This window comes from Melanerpes formicivorus, unplaced genomic scaffold, assembly GCF_026170545.1.
Source record: "Melanerpes formicivorus ecotype bairdi unplaced genomic scaffold, bMelFor1.0.p_v2 SCAF_8, whole genome shotgun sequence".
In the NCBI taxonomy this organism is placed as follows: domain Eukaryota; kingdom Metazoa; phylum Chordata; class Aves; order Piciformes; family Picidae; genus Melanerpes; species Melanerpes formicivorus.
In genome coordinates this window covers 15797161-15822195 of record NW_027142360.1, presented here as the reverse complement: position 1 = coordinate 15822195, position 25035 = coordinate 15797161, and the positions used below count along the sequence as shown (strand labels likewise).

Genomic DNA, 25035 nt, shown 5'->3' with positions numbered 1-25035 from the left:
GGTGTTGACACTTTGCCAGAGGCTGTTTCTAAGTAGATTCAACCACCACCCACTGGTTTGGGCAAGAGAAGAGGATTCAGTATTATGGACCTCACTAAATTGCTTGTCCTTGGGCCAGACAACACACCTGGGCTTGGTTTGAGAGTTTTACAGTGGGGTGTTTCCCAAGCCAGGGCTCTGTAAGGCCACAGCAGAGGTCTGCAAGTGCAATACAGAAACATTTTCTGGCTGAGAGCCGACACCATTCAGTCACACTGGGGTTCAGCAGTGTACCCAGTTTCCCTCCACCTACCCCACATCCCTGTTGTGGGGATGTCCTCTCTCTGGAGGAAGCACTGACAGGGCAGTATCCTGAAGACTACTCCACAGAGCAAGTGGATCCAGTTTAAGCTCCTCTTCCTGCTACTTTCAACTAACTTCTGGAAATTCTAACAAAAGGGATCTCCCCTTAGCTTCAGATCAATGGTTAATGCACAAAATTGCAGATTTCACAGCTCCTAAGAGGAGGAAGAACACATCAACTGCCAGCACAATGCCAGCAGTCAGTACTCCACCCTGCCCTGGAAATCTGGAAAAGCTAGTGTCAAAACTGGAAGCTACAGCACAAAAGCCCTGGCCTTTAGCTAACTGCAAAATGTTATAAAAATACACCAGGAACCAGCTAACACTATAAAGAAATAATAATAATTTTTTTTTAATGACTTATTTTTAAGGTAAATTCCCAAACAAATTCAACTCTGTCTCAAGAAAACTCCTTTTCTATGGATTTTACTAACAGAAAGAAAAGAGCACAATGAGGGAATTCTTTCCTTATGAAGTTTCTCCATTTGTTTTCCAGTAATGCAAGGATCACAAGTAACTGAAAATAAACCAAGAGTTACTGCCTTGTAATAGCTAGGAACAGGAGGAAGGAATCACTTTGGAGTGGACAGCTTTTAGCAGCTTAGGTGAAGTCAGCAGCTTATGTCCTTAAAGAGGAGCAGAAACAATCCTGTAGACCTTTCCATTTACTGTCATCTGCTCCCCTGCTTCTAGACACATGTATTGCTTATCTCCCCAGGAGCTCCCCATGCTCAAGGCAAGTTGCTAGACTCTTAGGGCAGGTGAAGTCTGCCACACATGCACACAATTCCTGTCCTTACTCGATGCCTTCTGAGCACTGGCTCATACCTGGTCTTTTTTACAGGCTGTAATAATGCAGCATCAAACTCTGCCACTCTTTTTGAACAGGAATGACATAACTGCTGTACAGACATGGGAAGTCATTTTAAAATCTCCTTTCAGAGGCTGCAGCCAGCAAGCTGCTCAGCACAAAGGCATACAAGGGGGCAGAGTAATGGTGAGCACTGCAACTGCAGGAGAAAACAGGGCAGGGAAACTGCTGGGGAATTCCTCAAGTAGCAAAAAAAAACCCCAACAAACCAAAACCCATCAAGTAATGAAGAAGTAATCTGGGAAATGATTACTCTGAAAGGGTATTTACAAACTTGTCTAACAAGTCTTACCATTAAACACCCTTCCTCTCCCCCCAAAGAGAAATACACTCGGTGCCTTCTCTGTGCCATCCCCTTTCCTAAAGCAGGGCAGAACTTTGAAGTTTGTGAAGGTATACCTTTGAAAAGACAGCCACACTTCAGTGTTTACAATGCATTTGATAGGACAACCACTTTATTACAAAGAACAAACAATGCTTGGAAAGAAGACCGATCAACTTGAATTGTACAAAATGTCAGTTTCCTTGTAGAGGTCATTAAGTAACAGGCTGTAAGACTAAGTTCACGTTGAATTCGCTATCCTGAAATATCAGATAACAACAGTAATACTTCTATCTTCAGTGTATGGCATGATCATGTGCTCTACTCCAAACTACATTCAAAAGATATTGCTAGAATTACTTGGAAAACACAAAGTGTAGGTCATTGTTCACTTCATCTCCACTTGCACAAGAACATTCTTCAGGTGAAGCTGTAGCAGTGTCTGCGGTAACTGGCACAACTGTCCTGCACTTACACAGTCACAACTTCCCCAAGGAGTTTATTAGTAAACCTAGACATTTCTACAATATGGATACTGTCACCTGACAGATTTCAGCTTGTTACACATCCTTTAGCATGACACGTGAAATAAATGGCGAGCACAGATTCTCAGAGAGCTGATGGCAACGGTCTTCCAAACAAATTTAAAACGGAACCATCAAGATTTGTCTGGTATCTAGTTGAGAGGCAAATAGGTGGGATTTAGACATTATAAATACAGTTCTAAAAACAGACCACAAGGTGTATTTTACAGTGTGTACCACAAGCTCATTTTAAAGTAAAACTGTGAGGAACTGAAGAGTTGCATATGGATCACTATTCAACGTCACCCTACTTGGACAAAGAAGAGAAAAGTGACATCTTATGTCACGTCAGCTGAAGAAAGCACACTTACAAGGCTATTATTATACTTTCATTGAAAACGCCACAGTTTTACCCTTTGGTAGTTGTGACATACCCACTGAAACAGAAATTGTGCAAAGCATGTGAAAACAAGTGCAAAAAAAACCAAACCAACTCCACCCAGACATACCCAACAGATTTTATTCTTAAATAACAACTCTACAATCACAGCTATCAACCAACAAAATCAAAGCCACAAGTGTTTTCTCTAAAGGCTTCTTTCACAGTACTAATAAGAAAACCCAAGTTCTAATCTTCTAGTTAACAGTTCATGTGTATGGTACTTTAGTTATCAGACAGTATTTGTAGTGAGATCATACCTGATGAAATGGACCATTAAAACACAAATAGTTTAAAGCCAGTTAACTCCAGGAGAAAGTCCTATACATTCATACTATGAACACTATTTAAAGTGAATCTGGGCTATCTGTCATTGTCAGAAACACAGGATTTTTTTTTTCCTCTGGAGTAACACCACCTGTATTACTCCTGTGCCACAATAAACACTACCGTGGCGATTTATGGTCCCCAGCACTTTTTAGGTGCTATTATAGCGTGTGATGTGTTGCGTTAATTAAGGCTGCATCAGCACTTCCATTACAACCCTGATTTTCAGGGCAGCTAAAACTTGGCTATTAAATCTCCTCTGGGATACTTGAGCCGTTAAACCTCTAATATTTTAGTGATAGTTCTCCCACCAAACCAGGCACATCATTTGTTTTAGTTTATATATTTACAAACGCTCTTAAGACAAATTCTTAACCGGCAGAGGCAAGAAATTCCACCTTGACGTTACAGTCTTTTGGCATCTGGGGCAAAACTAAAGTGCAAAGTATAAACTTCATTGCACGGTAAATAATTTAGATCTTTTTTATGTTAAAATAAATCTTATTTAGGTGCCTCAGTCTATCCACCTAGTGACTTTGTCCAACTCAGCCATCTTCCTCTACACTTTGGTAAACAGGGGGTTTGTTTAATATAGAGATACATAAATAGCATTTAAAAGGTTTACCTTTATTTCACTACTGTGAACATTGATAGTTTGCTCTCAGCGCAGGAACGGATCAACCTATTCCTAGAAATAATGCTCGTTGAATTTTATCAGCTAGCTAGCAAATGTAAAATGATGCATAGTAAAAAGGGAGATACTGAACTTGATTGGTAGAATATACTGGTAAAGCAAACAAGCACTTCAGAAGGTTAACTGGAATAAATACGTCAAAAAGTTGCCATATAGTATGTGCAAAATTGCTTACCGTGTATTCTAGACTTTGGTTAACATTTTCAGATTGAAGTTTTACAGAAACAGTATGGAAGCAACACAAGTGATTACGAAACACAGGAATGAGGTAAGTTATTAGTAGTGCAAAAAGCAAGCATATGCTAAAAGCAAAGCATATGGATTAAAAAAAAACAACAAACCAACAACAAAAAAAACCAACCCAAAAACCAAAAAAAGAAGATAATGAATCTCATGGAAGTTTTAATACAAGACCAGAAAGGTCTCTTGTAAACATTGGTATTTACAAGTTTAAGATTTGTACAACTACAAAAGGAAACTTCTAGATATTAGTAGTGCATTTACAATGAATTTACCTTTGTCTGTCTTTTGTAGCAAGAGAAACGACTACACTTATCTTCTTCCTTTTAACTCTTCGGGGGATATCTTTCAGGATTACCATCTTTGATACAAATAGTAGAAAAATCATTTTCTTTACAAAAAAAGGTATATATTAAAATATTTTTACACTTTTAAGTTACTATATACTAACTGGAAATTTTTTGCCTTGTACTCAGGCACCACAGCGAACAATGTGGTATAAGGAACTGAAACCCAAATAGAATTTGCTCATCTACCAAATCTGATGAATTACCTCTGCAAGATCTCCAGCGATCAGTGGGACCCTACCTCCAATACTACCATTTGTCAGTTTGCTATTTGTTACTTTTAAATCTGAAACTGTGCATTCTTTACATTTTAACTGCCACTACCAAAAAGAGCCACTGGAGAGAGCGTGGTCCTCCGCCCCACCGTCTTCAATACAGCTTCCATATAGTACTCAGAACCTGAGCCAGGCTGTGTAACGCTGATGTTTCAAACGTAAAAAAGGTTATATATTTTAAAGGTAAAAACAATGCAAAAATAAAATATTTGTAGCATTTACAAATAGTACAAGAGTTACATTAAACACTACATTCGAAAGTTGAGATTCATTGTGTTGTTTCTACTTTGAGCTTGATGTTTTCAGATCTGCAAGAAGAAGGGGACATTGTTAAGCGCTTCGTAATTTCACACCATGTGCATGGTCAAACACTTTCAAACAATTAGTGTTTCAAGGGTTCTGGGATACAGATCGTGGCCAGTGAAAGGGTTAAAACAGCAATGGAATGCTGAACGTTAGAGAAGACAATTTCTTCATTGTTACTCTCTCAGAAAAACACCTCACAAACCAAGCAGTAGTGTATTCAACAGTCTGCTTTCAACCACACCCTGCAGATCGCAGCCCACAAACTGAGAGGTCAGCTAAACTGATGCAACAGCTCACACAGGGGTTGGGCATCCCCCTCCTGCTCTGCCCTTTTCTAACCTTCCATGCACGCAGGACATCTTGATGAGCAAAGGCAGCTCCCAACTAGCAGAAAGCTAAGCCAGAAAGGGGAAGGAGTAGGGTGAGAGGAAAAGCCATAAAAACTACTTGTGTTTGAGTCCCTAGATTGGCCTACTTTAAATGAGCCAGAACTGATCAGTTAAAAACTGATCTTTGTTTTCAGTGGATCCATTCCCACCCCAACCCATTGTAGAAATTCAAACACAGGGGCAAGATGGCAAAACCTCTTCTGGCTGTAGTACAGACATTAAAGTGTGTATGTGTCACAAAAATGCACCTGCTGTGCATTTTAAAACCCTCTGATTACATCCATGCATGTATCCGGATTACTTCTTACTAGTCCAAAAATCTTGAGCTGAAATGAAGCCCAGGGAAGCTGGAAGCTTCCTAAGCTTTTATTATTTGAGGGACTGTGTTAAGACTCAGGAACCAACATGCCAGTATTTGCCTGTGAATAAATATAATTTAAAAACCCCGAACTTGGTCTACATTTGTGTATTGGGTTAAACTGAGCTAATTCTCCTCACAGCATCTTTCTAGTGCTGTGTTTTTTTTGCAGCAGTAGTTGATAACACAGCAGTGTTTCAGCTACTGCTGAATCCAGTATCCAGGCTGTGTCCTTTCAACATTTCCCTGCCCCAAAAGTACATGGAGGTGTGGGCAAAATCTTGGGAGGGGACATGGCTGAGCCAGCTGACTCAGACTGGCCAAAGAGGTATTCCATACCATATGACATCAGCTCAGGTGTAAGAATGAAGTGAAAGAAGGAAGTGTGGGGATTCGTCCATGGCGTTTACCCTCCCAAGGAACCACCAAGCTTGGAGAGCCCTGCTTCCCGAGACCAACCATCATCCTGCTGATGGGCAGTAGAGACTAACATCTCTCTCTCTCTGCTTTTTGCTTCCTCAGTCTACTGCTGTTTGGTTATTACTGTTATTAAAATTGCTCCTATCCTATCCTAGCTTCTGTTATATTTTCTTTCCCTTCTTCCCCTGTTCACTTAAGAGGGGGTGTGACAGAGCGGCTTTGGTGGACATCTGGCCTCCAGGCCAGAGCCAAACCACCACAATTTGACAGATTTTCTAAAAGTTTCCCTAAGGAACAGAGAAACACTTAGAGAGTATCTCATGCACTGCTGAGAAATATTTTGGTCCCAGAGACACCATGCAGCTACAGCCCCTTTACATGCTGCGTCTGACACTGACTTTACCTTGAAGCCATCGAACTTGTGTGGCTGGTCCATATCCTCTCTCATTCTTTGCAGAAATTCTGAACACTATAGCAGGTCGGGAAGTGTAGTCAACATGAGCATTGGACAGCTGGGCAGCAGTCACTACACATGAGGTTTTAAGACCACAGTATATTCTCATGAATACGAGCTGACTTGGATTTTCCTGCAACTGTGTGGATCGGATTGCCAAGTAGGCAGAGTATTCTAAAATATTTCCAGAGGGTGATGAAGGAGGCTCCCAAGATAGATGAATACAGTCTACACTCTGAAGAGAAAGGGAGAATATGTGATAGCATGCAGGCAACTATTAGATACTCAAATACACAGACTATCTATAAAATAATGGTAACAATGATAATAATTATAATAAAAATAAATCACAGTATCACAGTACAGCCAAGGTTGGAAGAGACCTCGAGGATCATCGAGTCCAACCTGTCACCACAGACCTCATGACTAGACCAAGTGCCACATCCAATCCTCTCTTGAACACCTCCAGGGATGGTGACTCCACCACCTCCTTGGGCAGCCCATTCCAATGACTAATGACCCTCTCTGTGAAGAACTTTCTCCTCACCTCCAGCCTAAACTTCCCCTGGCGCAGCTTCAGACTGTGCCCCTTGTTCTGGTGCTGGTTGCCTGGGAGAAGAGACCATCCCCTTCCTGGCTACAACCACCTTTCAGGTAGTTGTAGAGGGCAATGAGGTCACCCCTGAGCCTCCTCTTCTCCAGGCTAAACAATCTCAGCTCCCTCAGCCTCTCCTCATGGGGCTTGTGCTCAAGGCCTCTCCCCAGCCTTGTTGCCCTTCTCTGGACACGCTCAAGTGTTTTGATGTCCTTCTTAAACTGAGGGGCCCAGAACTGGATCAAAGAAACTCAAAAGATCATCTGAAAATTCTAACCCAACATCATCATTTTTTGGAGGCAGAGATATGCCTTTTGCTGCCTTTTTTTTTTTTCCTTAAAGCACAGGAAACATCTATAGATTATGAATGAGGAAATAAAACTGGCTGAATGATCTGGCATATAAGATACGTAGCAAACTTCTTAAAGAATATTACACTGAGCAAAATTAACCAAGTAAGCATTTGACACTATTTTATATTATTTTTTTAACCTGGGAAAAACCCCAACAAAACAACAACAAAACTATTAAAACCAAGAGGCCTGAGATTAACCTTGTGACTAGTATCGTACACATCAGAAGTAAAATTTACCTAACAGACTGTTTGGAGTTGGAAGGGCCCTCCAGCAGGGCCTTGTTTCTCTTGGAACTGGGGAGCCCAGAACTAGACACAGTACTCTAGGTGTGGTCTACCCAGGGCAGAGCAGAGGGGGAGGAGAATCTCCCTAGACCTCCTGGACACACTTTTCTTAATGCATCCCAGGATGCCATTGACCCTCTTGGTCACAAGGGCACATTGCTGTCCCACTGATACCTTGCTGTCCACTAGGACTCCAAGGTCTTTCTCCATGGACCTGCTTTCTGACAGGACAACCCCCAGTCTGTACTGGTGCCTGGTATTATTCCTCCTCAGATGCAGGACTCTGCACTTGTCCTTATTGAACTTCATGAGGTTTGCCTTCGCCTTGCTCTCCAGTCTGTCCAGATCTCATTAGATGGCAGCACAGCCTGATGGGGGTCAGCCACCCACCCCCATTTCATATCATCAGCAAACTTGCTGAGGGTACACTCAATCCTCTCATCCAGGTCCTTGATGAAGATACTGAACAAAACTGGAACCACCACCGATCCCTGGGGAACACCACAGGTCACAGGCTTCCAACTGGACTCGATACTCACCTTGGTGATTTTGACTGTTGAAGGTGCTCCAGGAAAACCCGGAATGCAAGTTTTGAATTCACTGATTTTACTGAAAGGTCCAACACCACAGCCATTAATTGCAGCAACTCTGAACCTGTACACTGTGCCTGGAAAAAGATCCTGTTTCTTAAGTAACCTGTAGTCTGGTACGTTCGCACCTTCCGTCTGAAAACAAAGCAACATGTGAGTTAACTTAGAAACTATTCTAAACATGATTAGCCTAAAAATATATAAAGTCATTAGCAACAAACCAGGAAGTTTAACTGAAACTGAAAATCTGATATTTCTGTGCTTAAATCAGAATTCACAAAAAGGTTCTGAGACAGCAACTCACAGTATCACACAGTATTGCTAAGGTTGGAAGAGACCTCAAAGATCAAGTCCAACTTGTCACCACAGACCTCATGACTAGACCATGGCACCAAGTGCCACGTCCAATCCCCTCTTGAACACCTTCAGGGATGGTGACTCCACCACCTCCCTGGGCAGCACATTCCAATGACTAATGATGCTCTCAGTGAAGAACTTTCTCCTCACCTCCAGCCTAAACTTCCCCTGGCACAGCTTGAGACTGTGTCCCCTTGTTCTGGTGCTGGTTGCCTGGGAGAAGAGACCAACCCCCTCCTGGCTACAACCACCTTTCAGGCAGTTGTAGAGAGCAATGAGGTCACCCCTGAGCCTCCTCTTCTCCAGGCTAAACAATTCCAGCTCCCTCAGTCTCTGCTCATAGGGCTTGTGCTCAAGGCCTCTCACCAGCCTTGCTGCCCTTCTCTGGACACTTTCAAGAGTCTCAATGTCCTTCTTAAACTGAGAGGCCCAGAACTGGACACAGTACTTGAGGTGCAGCCTAACCAATGCAGAGTGCAAGGGCACAATGACTTCCCTGCTCCTGCTGGCCACACTATTCCTAATGCAGGCCAGGATGCCACTGGCCTTCTTGGCCAGCTGGGCACACTGCTGGCTCATGTTTAGGCAGCTGTCAATCAGCACCCCCAGGTCCCTCTCTGTTTGGGAGCTCTCCAGCCACTCCGACCCCAGCCTGTAGCTCTGCATGGGATTGCCGTAGCCAAAGTGCAGCACTCGGCACTTGGACTTGTTGAATGCCATCCCATTGGACTCTGCCCATCTGTCCAGTCAGTCGAGGTCCCTCTGCAGAGCCTTTCTACCCTCTAACTGACTAACATCTGCTCCTAACTTGGTGTCATCTGCAAATTTGCTGATGACTGACTCAATCCCCTCATCCAGATGATCAATGAAGATTGTTAAAGATGATAGGGCCCAGCACTGATCCCTGGGGGATGCCACTGGTGACTGGCCGCCAGCTGGATGTGGCACCGTTCACCACTCAAAAGAGCTGATCTAAGATGCAGTATGAGACTACATCTCTAACCAAACCCACATTTTTCAGTCCTTTCAACTGAACTGCACCTTTTGGTTATTGTTACTCAGGAAAATAAATGCAAAGTAACATTTCAAAGTACACGGGTTATTATTTAATTAGTATATTCTTCTGTCCTAAAAGTATTGCTTCTGTAGTTAGGAGCTGCAATTTGATGCACAAGTATTCAAAATGAAAGACAAGGACCCTAAGTTAGTAACAAACAGGCTCTGAAACGCTCGTGCCACTCTACTTCCATGTTTAAATATGCATTGATGCATCCTTGAAACTTCCAGTGGTACTATATTTCCTTCTGAATAATGTATAAGAAACCACAATCAATGTAAACACTGTAAAATGTACTATGCTCTTTAAAACTAAGATGTGCAATATTTATAGTGAGCTGCTTTCAAAGAAAGTGTTCTGTTCTTTTATTTCTGTCTCAGGAAAACATATACCCAGGGGGTTTTACTGCTAGTTTGCTAGATCATTAGTTTACACTTTCACCATCAAAGCAGCAGCACTTTTGCAAGTTTTCATACATAAACTTTTATATAGGAAACAACATTAAGTTAAAGAAATACAAAACCCACTACAGTTCCATGTCTAGTCATCTGAAACAGCCCAGCCTATACTTTTAGCAATGTGTAAGTGAAGGTTCTGAAAACAGAAGAAACTGTCATTGAAACATTTCAGTGCAGTACCAAAACAAAACATGAAAAAGTTGTGGGGTTTTTAAGAAGTATTACTGAGTTGAAAATTCACCAAGTATAAAGTTCACTAGAAAGAGAAACACAGAAACAATCAACAATAGCAAAATAAGAAGGACATTGAGACTCTTGAACGTGTCCAGAGGAGGGCAACGAGGCTGGGGAGAGGCCTGCAGCACAAGCCCTATGAGGAGAGGCTGAGGGAGCTGGGGTTGTTTAGCCTGGAAAAGAGGAGGCTCAGGGGAGACCTTATTGCTCTCTACAACTACCTAAAGGGTGGTTGTAGCCAGGTGGGGGTTGGTCTCTTCTCCCAGGCAACTAGAACAAGAAGACACAGTCTCAAGCTGTGCCAGGGGAAGTTTAGGCTCAAGGTGAGGAGAAAGTTCTTCACAGAGAGAGTTGTTAGCAGTTGGAATGTGCTGCCCAGGGAGGTGGTAGAGTCACTGTCCCTGGAGGTGTTCAAGAGGGGATTGGATGTGGCACTTGGTGCCATAGTTTAGTAGTCATGAGGTCTGTGGTGACAGGTTGGACTTGATGATCTTTGAGGTCTCCTCTAACCTTATTGATTCTATGATATTATCCTACAAACCCAAGAAAATTCAGCTGACTTAGGAAACAGTAAAACAACTAAAAAATCAGCTGAGCAAAACACATGAGGCTCATGAAATCCAAAACCCCTGTAAAATCTCACAACCATGTGAACAACAGATTCCACAAGAGGTATGTGCAAGTTATGTCAGAGAGGAATTAGCAGCTACCTTGTTAGAGGCGCTCATTGTTTCCTCTGGGAGCAAGTAGAACTGGCTCACCACAGCGCTGTTGTTCTTGAAAATGCCAACATCATACCACTGCCGGTCTCTTGTTTTCACTGGAGCCATCTGTCTTTGTGGAGGTTTCTAGAATTTGAACAGCATGTTATGTAGACTACTCATAATCCAATGTAATATTAAAAAAAGTTCTAGCATGGGTAAAAGACAGCCCCCTTTCATACCAGCACTAATGTCTTACAATTCAAATGAATATGCCTGTATTTATTATTCAAATACTGTTCACACCAACCAATTCTTACACATTTAGACAAAGTCCATCATCTAAAAACAAACCAAACAAAACCCCCCAAAAATACCAAAACACACCAAACCAACCAACCAAAAAAAAAATAAAAATAGTTGGGATGTCCCCTCTGACACTCTCAACAGGGAGGGGAAGAAGTTTCAAGTGTAGAACCAGGTGTCTGTAGCAGCACATAGCTGCAAGTTAATTTCATTCAGGGTTCAAGAAGTTCCACAGCATGGTTCAACCGCAGTAGCTCTACCTGGGATTCAGCTACCCCTCAGACCCAAACATACTCTTTCGAACTACTGCTGAACTCACTGGCAGCTAAGAATAGGGCCTCTGATGTGGCATGGAAAGATGGTAGTGGAGAGCATGGGAACTGTTCCTGACTGACCCAGAAAAGACAAACCTGTCTTCCCTGCCTGACTCCAGACACCAGGGAGAGCGTCTGCATTGTCAGTGTGCCCTGCACAGACAGGCTACGATCCTGATAGCAAGGAAAAGGGGCAGAAGTGACAGCAGCTCCTAGCAAAAGCACCCCAACCCTTTAGCAGCAGCTGCTTCTCCCCATCTTTAGCTCCTCTCGCTTAGTGGCAACAGAGGCACCTTAGGTTTGTCTATTAAGTTGTAAACAGGTGAAATAGGAGGCATTTACTTTTTCAGGCAGTATCTACAGCTTGCATAGCCAGTCCCCATCTCCTCTAGGGAAAAACATCAAGATGTCAGTTTAGTTATGTTTCAGACCTATAGATCAGCAGCTAACACGAGTCTGATCTAATAAATCATTTTAAATTCAGTTATGCATACAGAAAAACATTTCACATTTGTACATCATGCATCAGAGAGGCCACTCCACTGTGCCAGCTGACAAAAAATGATTCAACAGCTGAAACACATACTTGGATCTCCTCCCGACTACACAACTGCTACTTAGACTCAAATCGAGCCCACACAATGCGACTCATTTTACAACAGCAATGTTTACCCCTATGTTATTCACTTCAAGCCCTAAATACAGACTGTTTTTCTTTCAGAGACATAATTAAAGGGAAACAGGAGAGCCCTTACAACTAATCAACAAAACAATAAATAGAGCAATTCGATTCTACTCTTTCAGACTTACAGAGGAGTGTGAATCATTTGTCTGTCCGGTACTGACCCTTGTCGAAGGCACGGTACAAGGAGTTTCAGCAGCTAGAAACAAAAAGTTGTGTTTAAAAAGCTTAAGTGACACAAAAAAACCCCAAACTTAACACAAAGTCCACAGAGCATGAAAGCTGACCTCAACAGCCATTTACAAAATTATGTCTGAGACTTCTGCATGCAAACAACTAATTCTGGCTTGCATCGTATTCACAAGACAATTGCATGAGCCTGGCACTGCAGGCTGCTAGAGATAATACAAACAGAAGGCAGGACTCCTGAGGAAAAAAATCCTCATAAGTGCCTGAATTATGAAATATCTGTGAACAAATAATCTAAATACCAGATTAAGGCACAAACTGATGACACTGTATGAATAGCCTAAGCATGAAATCTTAATTTGAATGCACTTTTTCTGACATCAGTACAGCCTAAATTCTGACCACAAGCAGTTAATCTTTAAGCAATCCTAACAAATGGGAAAAGAACATTCATTAAATTTAAAATGGAACCCTAAAGAAATAACAACAACAACAACAACTAGATCACAAATCAAAGCAAGTAAGCAACACAAGGGAATATTATTATTCTATACTTGTGTTTCTGGGCTCAGCTTTTAAAATACAATACTATTTGGTAAAAAAAAACCACTCCTCACACAGCATCAGTAACAGAACACAGCTCATTACTTAACACTGAAATCAATAGGAAGCACAGCCTGCTGATACTGATGCAAAACAAAACTTGAAAAAACTACCTGTATGTTTAAGTTCTGTGCTGCTGCTTGTTTTGGATATTTCAAACAGACTGTGAAGAGGTCACATCTGACTAGCAGTGAGCCAGCTGTGTCAACTGGACATATTTGTTACAGAGGTCAATTGTTTAAAATCAAAAATCATCTAAGGTCACTTTTTGTATCCTCTTGCTGACTAAATAAACCATCACTGAATGAAAGCAAGTACGCTGTGGGCACCAAAACTGGCTGCTGCTGCTATTCAGATGATGGGCTTCTGGATAAATGAAGATTTACAGGACTTTTCACTTACAGCAAACAAAGTGGTTTACAAAGCTGTAAAAGGAATATCCTGATTTTAAAAGATGTTTAAATCAAAACAGAGATCATCCACGCTGCCCAAGGTCCTCAACGCCTAAAGCCCTATCTCCATCCCAGGTACTACTCAAATTGGGGATCCCACCACACTAGAGCAACTCTGATGGCCTTAGATATATATGGCTCAAAATACAGTATGTGAAACACATTTCAAACCTTCAGATTTTGAATTGAATGTTGTTAGTGAAGTTTCATCTTTAACAACTGCCCCATTTGTACTTGATGATTCAGTTTTAACAGCCTGCTGGGTTACCATAGATTGTGTGCTGGAGACAGTACTGGATACAGAAGCATCAGGATTTACAGTTGGTTTGTCCAAGTCATGTAATTCACCTACATTTGCTGAAGCCTGAGGACCTTAAAAAAAGGAAAAGAAAATATTAACCAAACTTCAATACTGATAACACCTAATAAATCTCAACTTGATCTAATGGCTTTAGTTTCACATAAAACCTGAGTTCAGCTCAGATGAAGGTTAGAATAGATGTGATTATATTAATGGCTAAGGCTTTCTTTAGGTAGATAACTTTAGAGTCTGTTTGCACAGTCATAAACAGATATATGTCAAGAGCAATACTAAAATTCTTTGTTTTAAGCTTGCTATTGTACATCTCTTTGGTTAAGGATGGATTTATTTGGGGAAAAAAAACCCAACATAAACTAGCCACACAAATCAGTATCACAGACTTATGATTAACCACTGTGAAAGCTGATTTCTTGCTTAGTGTGAAGATTCAAATTTTGCACACAATACTTAAATTACACTGGGGGGGGGGGGAAGAAAAGAAATAAAAAAAGGAAAATCCAAGAACTATAAATTACTTGGAAGTCAAACATACATAAATTAGGTCACTGAGCCTGGATTCACCACACCGAGTTTAAGGCACTTCAGTGAAACGTCATCTTCTATTTCTTTGGCAGTAAGAGAGAAACAAAGTCCTCTCTACAATGCCTAAAATTCTACACCAGCTAATAGCTTTTCCTTGTTAACAGACAGAAGCAGTATCAAAGAGAGCCTGGAGTTGTTATCACCTTAATGTTTTAAAATGCATGTGGCCCTGTCAGTCTGTTCTTTGATGTTGAAAAATGCTATTTATGTTTAAAGGGACACATTTGCCATCATAATAATGAATGCATTGAGAAACTCACGTTCCTTGTAACACTTCAAACAACTCTGAATTTTGTTTTTCCTTCTATCTTCTTAAAATATGTACAGTAATAACTAGCACAAATGGTTGTGTTTTTAACTACAAAAGCCTCTACATTAGTTTTAAATGGCAAGACATAAATAATCTCATGTTATGTTTACAAGATTGGTTTTAACTCTCACTTTTTAATTTCTATTCTATAGTCATCTTACTTGAAGTACAAACAGGCAAAAGAGATGGGGCATTTGATTCTTTAAATCCTGTGGCATCTGCATGGTTTTTCACAATCTCCTGTGTAATCTTGTTTTCAGGTGCTGAAACCTTCTCTTTTCCTTCTACTTTTAATAATGAGTTGGATGAAAGGGAAACTTGGACCTAATCAAAACAATACATTGTTAATGTTTAACTGCAAAGGTCAGAAAATGGCATGAAAATATTTGCTTGAAAACAACAAAATCTTCCTACAAATCCCCCCAGCACTTTATCTAAAACAAGACACCAATACCACAATCCACCTTGTCTCAGCCATTACAAAACAAAGACTCAAACTCTGGAACTGACCTGGAAGCACCCCTGACACACACAACATTGTACCCGAGAGTGAGCTCACACTCTTATGCTATTACATGGAAGTTCATTGACACATAATTTAGTCTGCTGGGGGAATTCAAAAGGCGGGGGAGGAAATATCACAGTAACAGAGGCTTTCAACCTTTGCTTTCCTAGCACATACTCAAGATATTTCTACTGTTAGTAAAATTTACAGTACTTCCACATGTGTTTTCTACAAGAACATATTATGGTTCCCATACAAACCTGGGGCTTTATACAGTAAAGAGAAGGTCTACATTTCTAAAAATGTGATCCTTCATCTGAAGTTTCCTTTAAATTGGCAAAGCAGTGGGACACATGCAACTGCACAACCAGAGTAGGCAGCAATTTGGTTTATACTGTAGTAACCTATGACTAAGCAGACCAGCATAAAAACACTAACAAAGAAGGAATACACCTTATCCTTTTTGCCTCCCCTATTCATGTTACCAACATTTTAAGGATGAATAGGATTTCTACTGGTATCAGGTTCCTAGTTACAATTCTGGAAGTCAATACAGTGCAGTTTCCTTTCTGCATTACCAGAAGAGGACTGTCAATCATAAAAGTAGAATGGCAGTCCTCTCATTCCCCCACTACTCTGCCACTTAAGCGTTTTCCAGTGTGCACTTACATTATTAGGAATGACATTTTTTGTCGGGCTGGGATGATCCACCTTCACTTCTGGATAAGGGACACTAGGCAATGATTGTGATTGATGTAGAGAAGAACCACCTTTCAGGCAAACAAAACCAAATTCCAATCAGTTACATAAAACTCATGTTGTTGGAATCTATTCCAGTAAGCAAGAGTGAGACCCAAAGTTTCCTGAAGGAAGACTTCGTTGTAAGACTTAAATAAAACTGCATGGCCAAACAATCAAATAAAATCCCTTCCTTGTTGCTTCCTTTCTCAAGTTTGTACTCTGCACTGTACAAGTAACTTCATATTGAGATGGCTGGCCAAAGCTGACAGAGACATGCTAATGCTGACATTTCCATCATGATGATGCACCCATTTTGAGAACAACCAAGCAAAGAGGGTCTCTCTCCAAATTATTTTTTCAAGAACAAACTCCTTTTTTTTTTTTTCACTTATGCAATCCTCTATCTTTGCATAAACATTAGCATAATGTGATCTGGCTACTACCTTGTGAACTCAGCACTGACGTCTCAGGAACCCCAGTAGCAAGTATTCCAGCCACTGATGGTATTGGTGAGTCAGCATGCAACTGAAGAAGATATCCTTCAACTGTAGGTACTTCATCCCATTTCACTTGAAAAGAGTTGGTTGTAGCTCTAATCAGCTGTACCTGTGATGGTGCTGGAGGTTTCTCTACAAGAAACCAACACAACAGATGGCATGTTTGAAATTGCCCTCCTTTATCTGTTTCAAAAGTATCTAGATAATGCAAGCAAACCTGATAGCTCCTTTTTCACTGATGCACAGGATATACTTGGTTCAAGAAACCATTGTCAATGAGAGCACTTCAAATAAGGGAATCATAAAGTGCTGTTCTAGAGTGTCTGAAAATGACAAAGTTTTGATACTTTGGTTTTTTTTAATGTCTCTTCTGCTGACAGAAAGTCTTTAGGTTTTATATACAACATTACAGAGATTACAGCAACAAGAGATTCTCAGCCTTTCCTAAAAGGCTGCATGCAGCTCTTTGGCTCCTAAAGGTTTATGTATTCCCAGAAAGGATTCACAGATGACTGTGCTTTCTTTTTGCTTCTTCTCTGTAGCTACAGTGAGCTCAAACTTCTGCAGAGACTGAAGCCTAGGCACAATTCAGTGCCAATGACCAGCTCCTCTCACTTGCCTCGACGCCTGACTACGCTGCACTCTTACGCACATCCCTCACCTGCTATTCTTTTTCTTCCAACCTTCCTGAAGGAAAAAAAAAAAAAGAAGAAAGCTAAGGAAAAGCAAACAATCTCCTAAATGTTTCACAGTCTTCAGTAGCCATTCTAATGCTTCCACCTGGGCAGGCAACAACTCCCTCCCAGAAGTACTAGTCTAGTTATCCCTCTCCCAATATCACCTCAGTGTCCTGCCACCAAACCAGCTACTAATGAGTGATTAGTGCTCAAAAACTCCATTCAACACCAAGAATTTGGTCCCTTCTCAGATTCAACAGTATCTTTTGCAGTCCAAGAAATGAGGAAGCAGCAGCAGCAATGATCCCAAAAGACGGAGGGGTTTGGTAAAAAAAGAGTAAGTAGCAGAAGAAAAGATCACCAAGAAGAGAGGTCAGGAGCCTTAATTAAAAAGCCTTTAACATCTTGTATCTCCTGCTATGGCATGCAATGCAGAATCTAGCCACAAAACTCTTTCAGAGGCTTTAAAGAAGCCTTCCAAATATTTTCACTTTAACTTCCAGCTGTAGCCATCAAACAATCAACAGTGAAGCATGGTTTATTTGAATAAGCTTTAAAATGTAAATAATCTTCGAGTTTGCTACAACTTTAGATGTTCTGTTCGTCATTGACTGCCAACTTCCCAAATGCTAATAAAATACAGAACATAGCACAAATCTCTTATTTATGTCTGACTCACCAGTATCAAGGTACCAAAGATCTTTGCAGCAAACTTGATTGTTCCAAGCTTTTCTGTAACCATCTCTACCACTCCAGATATACAGACGAGTGCCAACTGCTACAGCACAGTGTCCTGCTCTTGGACCTGGTAATGAGTTACTTTTGTCCTCCTGGCCATCTGAGATCAGACCTATCCATTCTGTGGTATCTATTAAATGAAACTCCAAAAATTCAGTTTCTAGATGTTTTCCAAAACAAGCAATAGAGATTAACATTTAATTAGCATCCTAAGAATACATTTATCTGCTCAGAGAAAATTAAAACAGATCACCTCTGGGTTCACAGACAATTGCATTTAAACTTGCAACACTACAAGAAGACAGTTGCTTTACAATTAGTTTGCAAGATACGATCAATTAACACAGGATGAATTTTTCTGACCTCTGGCTGTCTCTCAGGCAAATACAAGATCAGAATGTTGAGGATTCAGGGATGTTAAGAAAAAATTAATTTCAGGATCTGTCTTTTGTGCTCTTCTATAAATGAAGGCGGAGTATTTTTATTACTTAGTATTAACTTTGTATCAACCAAGATTTGCATCAGCAAACCTGCTGAATGTTCAAGGAAAAACAATAATCATTAAAAAACCACTTAAGAAAGATGTAAAAAATTGACATCTCTTTTAGTCAGCTAGGATTCCAACTGTGTGTCCTAAAACTTTTCTCAGGATCTTCAAAATATTTCTTGTGCTAAGGAAGTATTAATTCAAAATGCCCACTCCCAGAAAGGCAGAAACACTAACCCAAATTAAGGTAAGAGAATGAACCAGTGCATTTCCATTCACCATCATGAGTAGAAATTTCACCTCCTGTTGACTGTGGAACCCATCCACCAAAAATATACATTCTGAAATACAAGAAAAGAGGTAAGAGGAGAAAAAAGAAAAGAAAAGCCAATTAACATCCAGATTTGCTGCATGTGCTCTCTCAAACTAGGACAAAACAGAAAATTCCCAGTGCTTTACAGTTCTGGTTTACAGCAGATTTTGTGTTTTCTCTTGAGAAAGCATTGTTGCAGACATCTACCTTCTGAAATTTTTGAGTAAGTTAACTGAGTAAAAAAACCAACCAAACAACAAAACCCACCAAACTCCTCCAACAGCTTCCCAGAAACAGAATACTGTATCCTTTTACAAACCACCAAACTGCTAAGACTCTCCAAACCTCACATTTACACAGAATTTCTACAGTCCCTTACTGAAAACCTCTCTATAAACCATTCTAAAATTAGAAGACTGCTAAGTCAAATGTCAAAATTCAAAAACCATAATACAGGCTACAAACTACTAATATTTTAAGTAAATAATTAAAAGCTAAGCTGCTGGACCATAAGTTACACAGCTTTCACACTTTCCCCCCTTGCCCCTTTCTCTTTTTAGATCACCTTGTAGACTGATATAAAAGCAGACTGAAACCAGTGTTTAAAAGTCCATTTTATAAATGTTATCTGTCAAGGCAAATCATATTGGCAAGAAGCAAAGTAATGAGGAACAGAGCACAGAAAAACCGGCTCACATTTATGTGGAATGGTTTTGCCTAGAACTAGTTCTACTCTTTGGGCTGTTTCTTTGCATAGCTAGTTCATTCTAACACAGACACAGAGGCACTCAGGCTGGCTCCTGACACAACCAGCTCAGGTCCAGCTCAGACTGCCCCAGAATGCACCAAGGTGCATTAAGAAGCCTGGAAGGCTGCTTGTGGGTTGGACAGATTGTCCCACTGGATCAAACAGATGGACAATTAAGTGTGTCAAGCTAACAGTTTGATACCCTTAAGAATGGTACTTTTTCATTTCCTCTGAGGTAGAATAATAGAAGCAGAAAAATACTCTACAGGGCTGACGGTTTACACTGAGCAGTAGTGGATAAGCATCATCATTCTCCTACTAAGTGTACCTTTCTAGAGTTGAGCTTTTAACAACAGACATACTTGTTTCCTATTACATTGGCTGTATGGAGACTGCGAGGAAGTGGTACTGTCCCTTTAGTTTCTGGTCTTGACCAGGTCATGGTTTCTAAAAGAGAAAGAATAAAACCCCTCAAAACACTTGCTGCTGTATATTTCAATTCCTAGATTTTAGGAGCAAACATGTCTCTAAACATTCAACAAAATAAAATACCACCTTTTTAAGATGGCTGTTCTAAGAAAGAAGGTGTAGGAACAAACACTTAAAACTGCCTTTAAAATTCACAGGTAATACTGACAAGCTAACTGTTTATCATAGTATCATAGTATCATTCACGGTTGGAAGGGACCACAAGGATCATCTAGTTCCAACCCCCCTGCCATGGGCAGGGACACCCCACACTACATCAGGCTGCCCAGAGCCTCATCCAGCCTGGGCTTAAACACCCCCAGGGACGGGGCCTCGACCACCTCCCTGGACAACCCATTCTCACCACTCTCATGGTGAAGAACCTCCTCCTCACATCTAGCCTGAATCTCCCCACCTCCAGCTTCATTCCATTCCCCCTAGTCCTATCACTACCTGAGATCCTGAGAAGTCCTTCCCCAGCCTTCCTGTAGGCCCCCTTCAGATACTGGAAGGCCACAATTAGGTCACCTCGGAGCCTTCTCTTCTGCAGACTGAACAGCCCCAACTCCTGGTTTAATTAGGATTATTCAACTTGGTTACCAGTGAGGCACTCTAAGGAAACAATCCCACTGAATAACCACAATCACTGAGGATAATATATGCAAACAATGCTGTAGCTATTTAATGAAAAAAATCTACATTTTAACACTATGATGTAAGTATCAATAATATCTGCACCACATCATGTTGTTAATCATTACACACTAGAATTTTTCCTCTTAGCCATTAAGGTCCCTGTGCTGACTTACACTGGGCAAATCAACTCACCTATGTCAAGTTCCCAGAGATCATTAAGCCGACAGCCACACATCCCTCCAAAAATATACATCTTTGGACTTCCTATATCTTTTCTGCAGTACACAATGGCTGTGTGAGATTCTCGAGGAGATGGCAAGATCCCTTTGGTCACAGGAATACTCCAGCCGATGACGCCAGAACCATGTTGCAGCTCCAATTCATAGAAATCGTTTAAATACCTAGGGTATTATTGCCAAAGCATGAAAAATTCACTTAGAAGCAAGATTACAAGTGAGCTTTAAAGCCTGTTCACTTCCAAGTATTACAGACTTCAGTCTTGGAAGAGTTTAGAACTTAACAATCTCAAAACATTTGACAGCATTGTAGACAGCATCAACATTAAATGGATTTAAACCAAAAAATTACTATTACAACTTGCTGCCTCTAAGGAAACACGCTCTCATATCACACTTGGTACACTCTATTACATGAAGCATTCAACACCAGTATACAACATCCTTAGCAGAAATTACTACATATGGACAAACTGGGAATAAACTGTAATGTTGTAAGAAATACGTGATGACATGGGACGTTAGAGATCAATATCTGCAACTCTAAGGCAATGAAGGTGAAAAGGAGCTGCTTCTGTTCTGATGTCCTCAGGCTGGCCACCAGACAATTAGCCATTTGTTGCTGAACCTATCAGCAAGTTATTTTTAGATAATGGTCTTTGAATCTTGGCATTCACACCAGATACCTCTTGTTTACTGAGCTGAAAATTACCAGTTTATAGCTCACTGCATGTAAGTGCCCTGAACTGCTGCTGGTAGATATAAAACTTCAGCACTACAGCACAGTTTGTTGATAAAGACAACTTCAGCTGTTACTTTAAAAATTTCCAGATGAATTCCTAACTGTTTTCCACAGCATTATAGAGGAAACTTCAATTGTGAATTCCCTGATGACTCATGAGATTTTGCCAATTTAAGTCATTCTAACAAAGAAGCCATTATTAAAAACATCACCCAAAATGCTACGAAAAAAAACACCACTCTACTCAGGTTTCCCTCCAAAAGTGTCAGAGCTGTCAGTCAGTATTTAAATATTGTAGGATTAGCAGAAATATTTAAGCTTTTTAGCATGTAACTCCTGCACTGCACAAATAATCCAAATGTGAGGACTTAGTATGCAGGACAGACTCCCTAGGATGTTCCTCTTCAAAGCTGTCATACGTTATTTTTAAAGACACTGAATTCAAATCAAATCAGCATACCTGGGAACATTATTATTTGAATCCTCACTTTCATTTGCCAGGCCACCAAATAAATAGCACTTGTTACCATATAAAGAAAAGCTGTGGCCAAGTCGAGGACATGGTGGTGATCCGGTGGAAGGAGCTTGAGGTTTTACTTTTTTCCAGAGCCATCGACTTGCCTTAAAAGGAAAATATATTCAGCAATATCTTTGTTTATAGGCATTCCTAGTCAACAGAATTCAGACAATATTAACACTTCTGAATTATTTTTAAGGCAATGATGATGAGCTTTTCTTAGAATATACATTAAAACAGACTCATGAGAGCTAACCTTCATAAAACATTAAATATGTTCTATTTACTCAGGCTAGATGGACATCTCTTTTTCAAAGTTATTCAGATTGTCTCCATCTTCAGAGTCCATAAAGAGTTTATTCTTCCTGAAGCACAGCAAAGCTCATCTAACTTTCCTCTGTGGTTGGTAACATAAAATGCTTGTTCATAAACAGATAGTAAAGTAGTCCTGAAAGCTGAAACATTTTCACATATTTCCTACCTGCAATTCATATAAATCATTACTGTATCTTCCATACTCCACCATTCCTCCAAAAACTAGTATTCTGGTACCATCACACACAAATCCATGTGCTGCACAGCCTGGAGGAATATCTCCCCTTACAGCAGGAAGGAACCATTGATTTGTAACTATAGCAGAGGGGGAAAAAAAACAACAAAACCCAACAAACATCAACAAAACCGATTTCAAACACTGAGAAGGAAAAACTGAATTTTAAATACCTCTGCTTTCTGAAGAATTACCTTTTACCTGTAGATAACTGCAATTGGACTGTTTAATTATTGTATTTTTTAACAGAAAGCAAACACCTCTACCAAATCAATGTTTCTCATTATAAAAATGAGCACGTGAGGTCACTGCAACCAAGTCAGTTACCAAGAGTCACCTAGCAATTTGCCAAAAAAAGAAAAGAGGCTAATGAGGAACATAAGTGCAGTTCCACACAAAAGAGATAACTAACTCAGAGGGAGCTAGCCCTAGAAACAGAATTATTAGAGCTACAGCAGCATGGCAGTGTGCCTGGATTTAACAGCCCTATTGAAAAACTAATTACACTGCTCTGGGAGCAATGTTAATATCTACAGAGCCCTGCACGGATACCTAGGAGAGGAGAGGCACAGAGGCAAAAGCCACTGAGACTGCTTGATCCAGCAGCAGCATACTGGTGTTTAAATTGCTCTGGAACGAAAGAATTACAGGAGATATTGTCTCCATTTTCCTAAGCCTTTTTTTTTTTTTGTGAGCATGAAGAGGAAAGTGTGAAATTAGCAGCTTTCAGTGAATGTTGCTGCAGGGGATTAAGATGCCCTCGCTGCGTGCCAGCTCCTCGAAAGTCATCACACTCATAGCAAGTGCAGTTGATGACACTCCAAACTCTGGCAGCCCAAGTCACAACCTTGCATCTTAGATTCCAGAGAAAAAAAGGTCAGTTTGGGCCAAACACTCATATGGGAACTGGAACAACTGAGTTGTAATCCTTTCAGTAAACATTACAAAGGGGAAACACCTTTAGCAGAAAGCCTGGGCAGAAAAACAGAATAACTATTCTAAGTAAAAGTGTACTACCCTATAAACTTTCTTTTGGATTACTCTTCAAAACAGAAGGATCAGGATCTAACGGTTTTTACTTCCCTCAAAAATGTGGTTGAGTATAACAGATCTTTAAGCTACAATGGAAAGAAATCTGCTTGGTACTTCAACGGAAAGCAAATAAACTACCTTCAAAACATGCTTGAGAAAGGGAAGGTGGTAAAAATAATTTTTGCATGTTTTTTATAAAGTTGGCAAATTATGAAGCTAGTTAACATGCTCCCACTCTAATCCTTTTGGTGTATCGCACAACTAGCCAACACCAGCTGACTGAGACGCACTGAAGTTTCCCACTTCAGCACAAGCCATGAAATTAATCAAAAGTTTTCCAGCCTCACATAGCATCCCGTACTGCGACTATTTAGGCATCTAATCTTTCCCGACAAAAATCGCATTTGGGCAGCTTCCTGTTTGGAAAGGTTCCCAATGCCAGCACGTTCGCTTTTCTAACCAAGATCTCTATTCCGGCGTGTTTAGCTTTCGTTAACAGCCACCAGAGGGAAGAAGGGGACCTGGATACTGGAAGGGGCTAACCTAGCCTGCAGTCATTCAGCCGCGACCCGCCGAGAGAGACTTGGCGAGCCAGGACGAGGGACTGGGGAAGTGGAGCAGATGTCAGGTGCATGAAAAGACTTTCCCGATTCCGTTTCCCCAGAAAGCAGCAGTAACGCCGCTACATCAGCCAGGGCTCAGCACAATCCCGGGAGGATCCCTCTCCCAGGCGTATTTCCCGACCCCTCCCCCTTCATTTCGGCTCCAGGCAGCTTTTCAGCCGAGGGACCGCCCGCCTGCCCGCCAGCGGGCAGCGCCAGCCGCTCAGCCCAGTGTCCCGCGGCAATCTCGGAGGGGGATCATGAGGCTCGGAGGTCCGCGTGCTGTGAGGAGGCCGGTGCCATCCGCGTCTACAGACATGACAGCCCCACCGCTGGCCACCTACCCCCGCCCGCCTCTTGACAGCCCCGGGCGCCCCCGGCCCGGCCCCGCCCCGCGCACCGGTGTTGTAGACGTGCAGCTCGTCGGCGATGCCCTCGTTGCCGCCCCCGAAGATAATGACCAGCTCGCGGATGGCGACCGCGCGGTGCCCGTGGCGGGAGCGCGGCACCGGCCCCGTGAAGGAAGACACCCGCCTCCAGCTCAGTCCAGCGGCGGCCGCCGCCATCTTACCGCCACTCCCACAATGCACCGCGCGGCCGGGGCAGGCCGGCGGGGGAATGGGGAGAGGAGGCGGTGGGGCGGGTGGTGTCAGTTACAGTCCTCTGTGAGGGACAGCTCTAACCGCTAGTCTTTTCTACGCTCTAGCCAGGGGAGGCGACAACGGTGCGCTGGGTGGTGGCCGGCTTCACCTGGGTGACGGGGGCCGGCTGAGAGGCGCAGCGAGGGAGCTGTGTCTTGTCCCCCGCTGGGGCGGGGACTTGGGGGCCAGGCCCCGGGCGCACCTC

At 41.6% G+C, this 25035-nt stretch overlaps 1 protein-coding gene across 2 annotated transcripts; it reads right to left on the bottom strand.

The window, feature by feature from the left end:
• Positions 1–3431: 3431 nt before the first annotated feature.
• Positions 3432–24758, bottom strand: HCFC2 (host cell factor C2). Of its 2 annotated transcripts, XM_068142281.1 has the most exons (16): positions 24590–24758; positions 22487–22635; positions 21949–22109; positions 20703–20911; positions 19769–19853; positions 18583–18686; positions 17800–17988; positions 16390–16575; positions 15875–15975; positions 14862–15024; positions 13658–13858; positions 12371–12441; positions 10950–11087; positions 8083–8268; positions 6258–6543; positions 3432–4689 (listed from the first exon to the last, which is right to left on the bottom strand). In XM_068142281.1, exons 1-16 carry the CDS (start codon positions 24753–24755, stop codon positions 4664–4666), a joined length of 2421 nt encoding a protein of 806 aa, XP_067998382.1. In that variant the 5' UTR covers positions 24756–24758; the 3' UTR covers positions 3432–4663. The 2 variants fall into 2 exon arrangements, with proteins under 2 accessions (XP_067998382.1, XP_067998380.1); XM_068142279.1 differs by having other exon boundaries at positions 3432–6543.
• Positions 24759–25035: the final 277 nt, after the last annotated feature.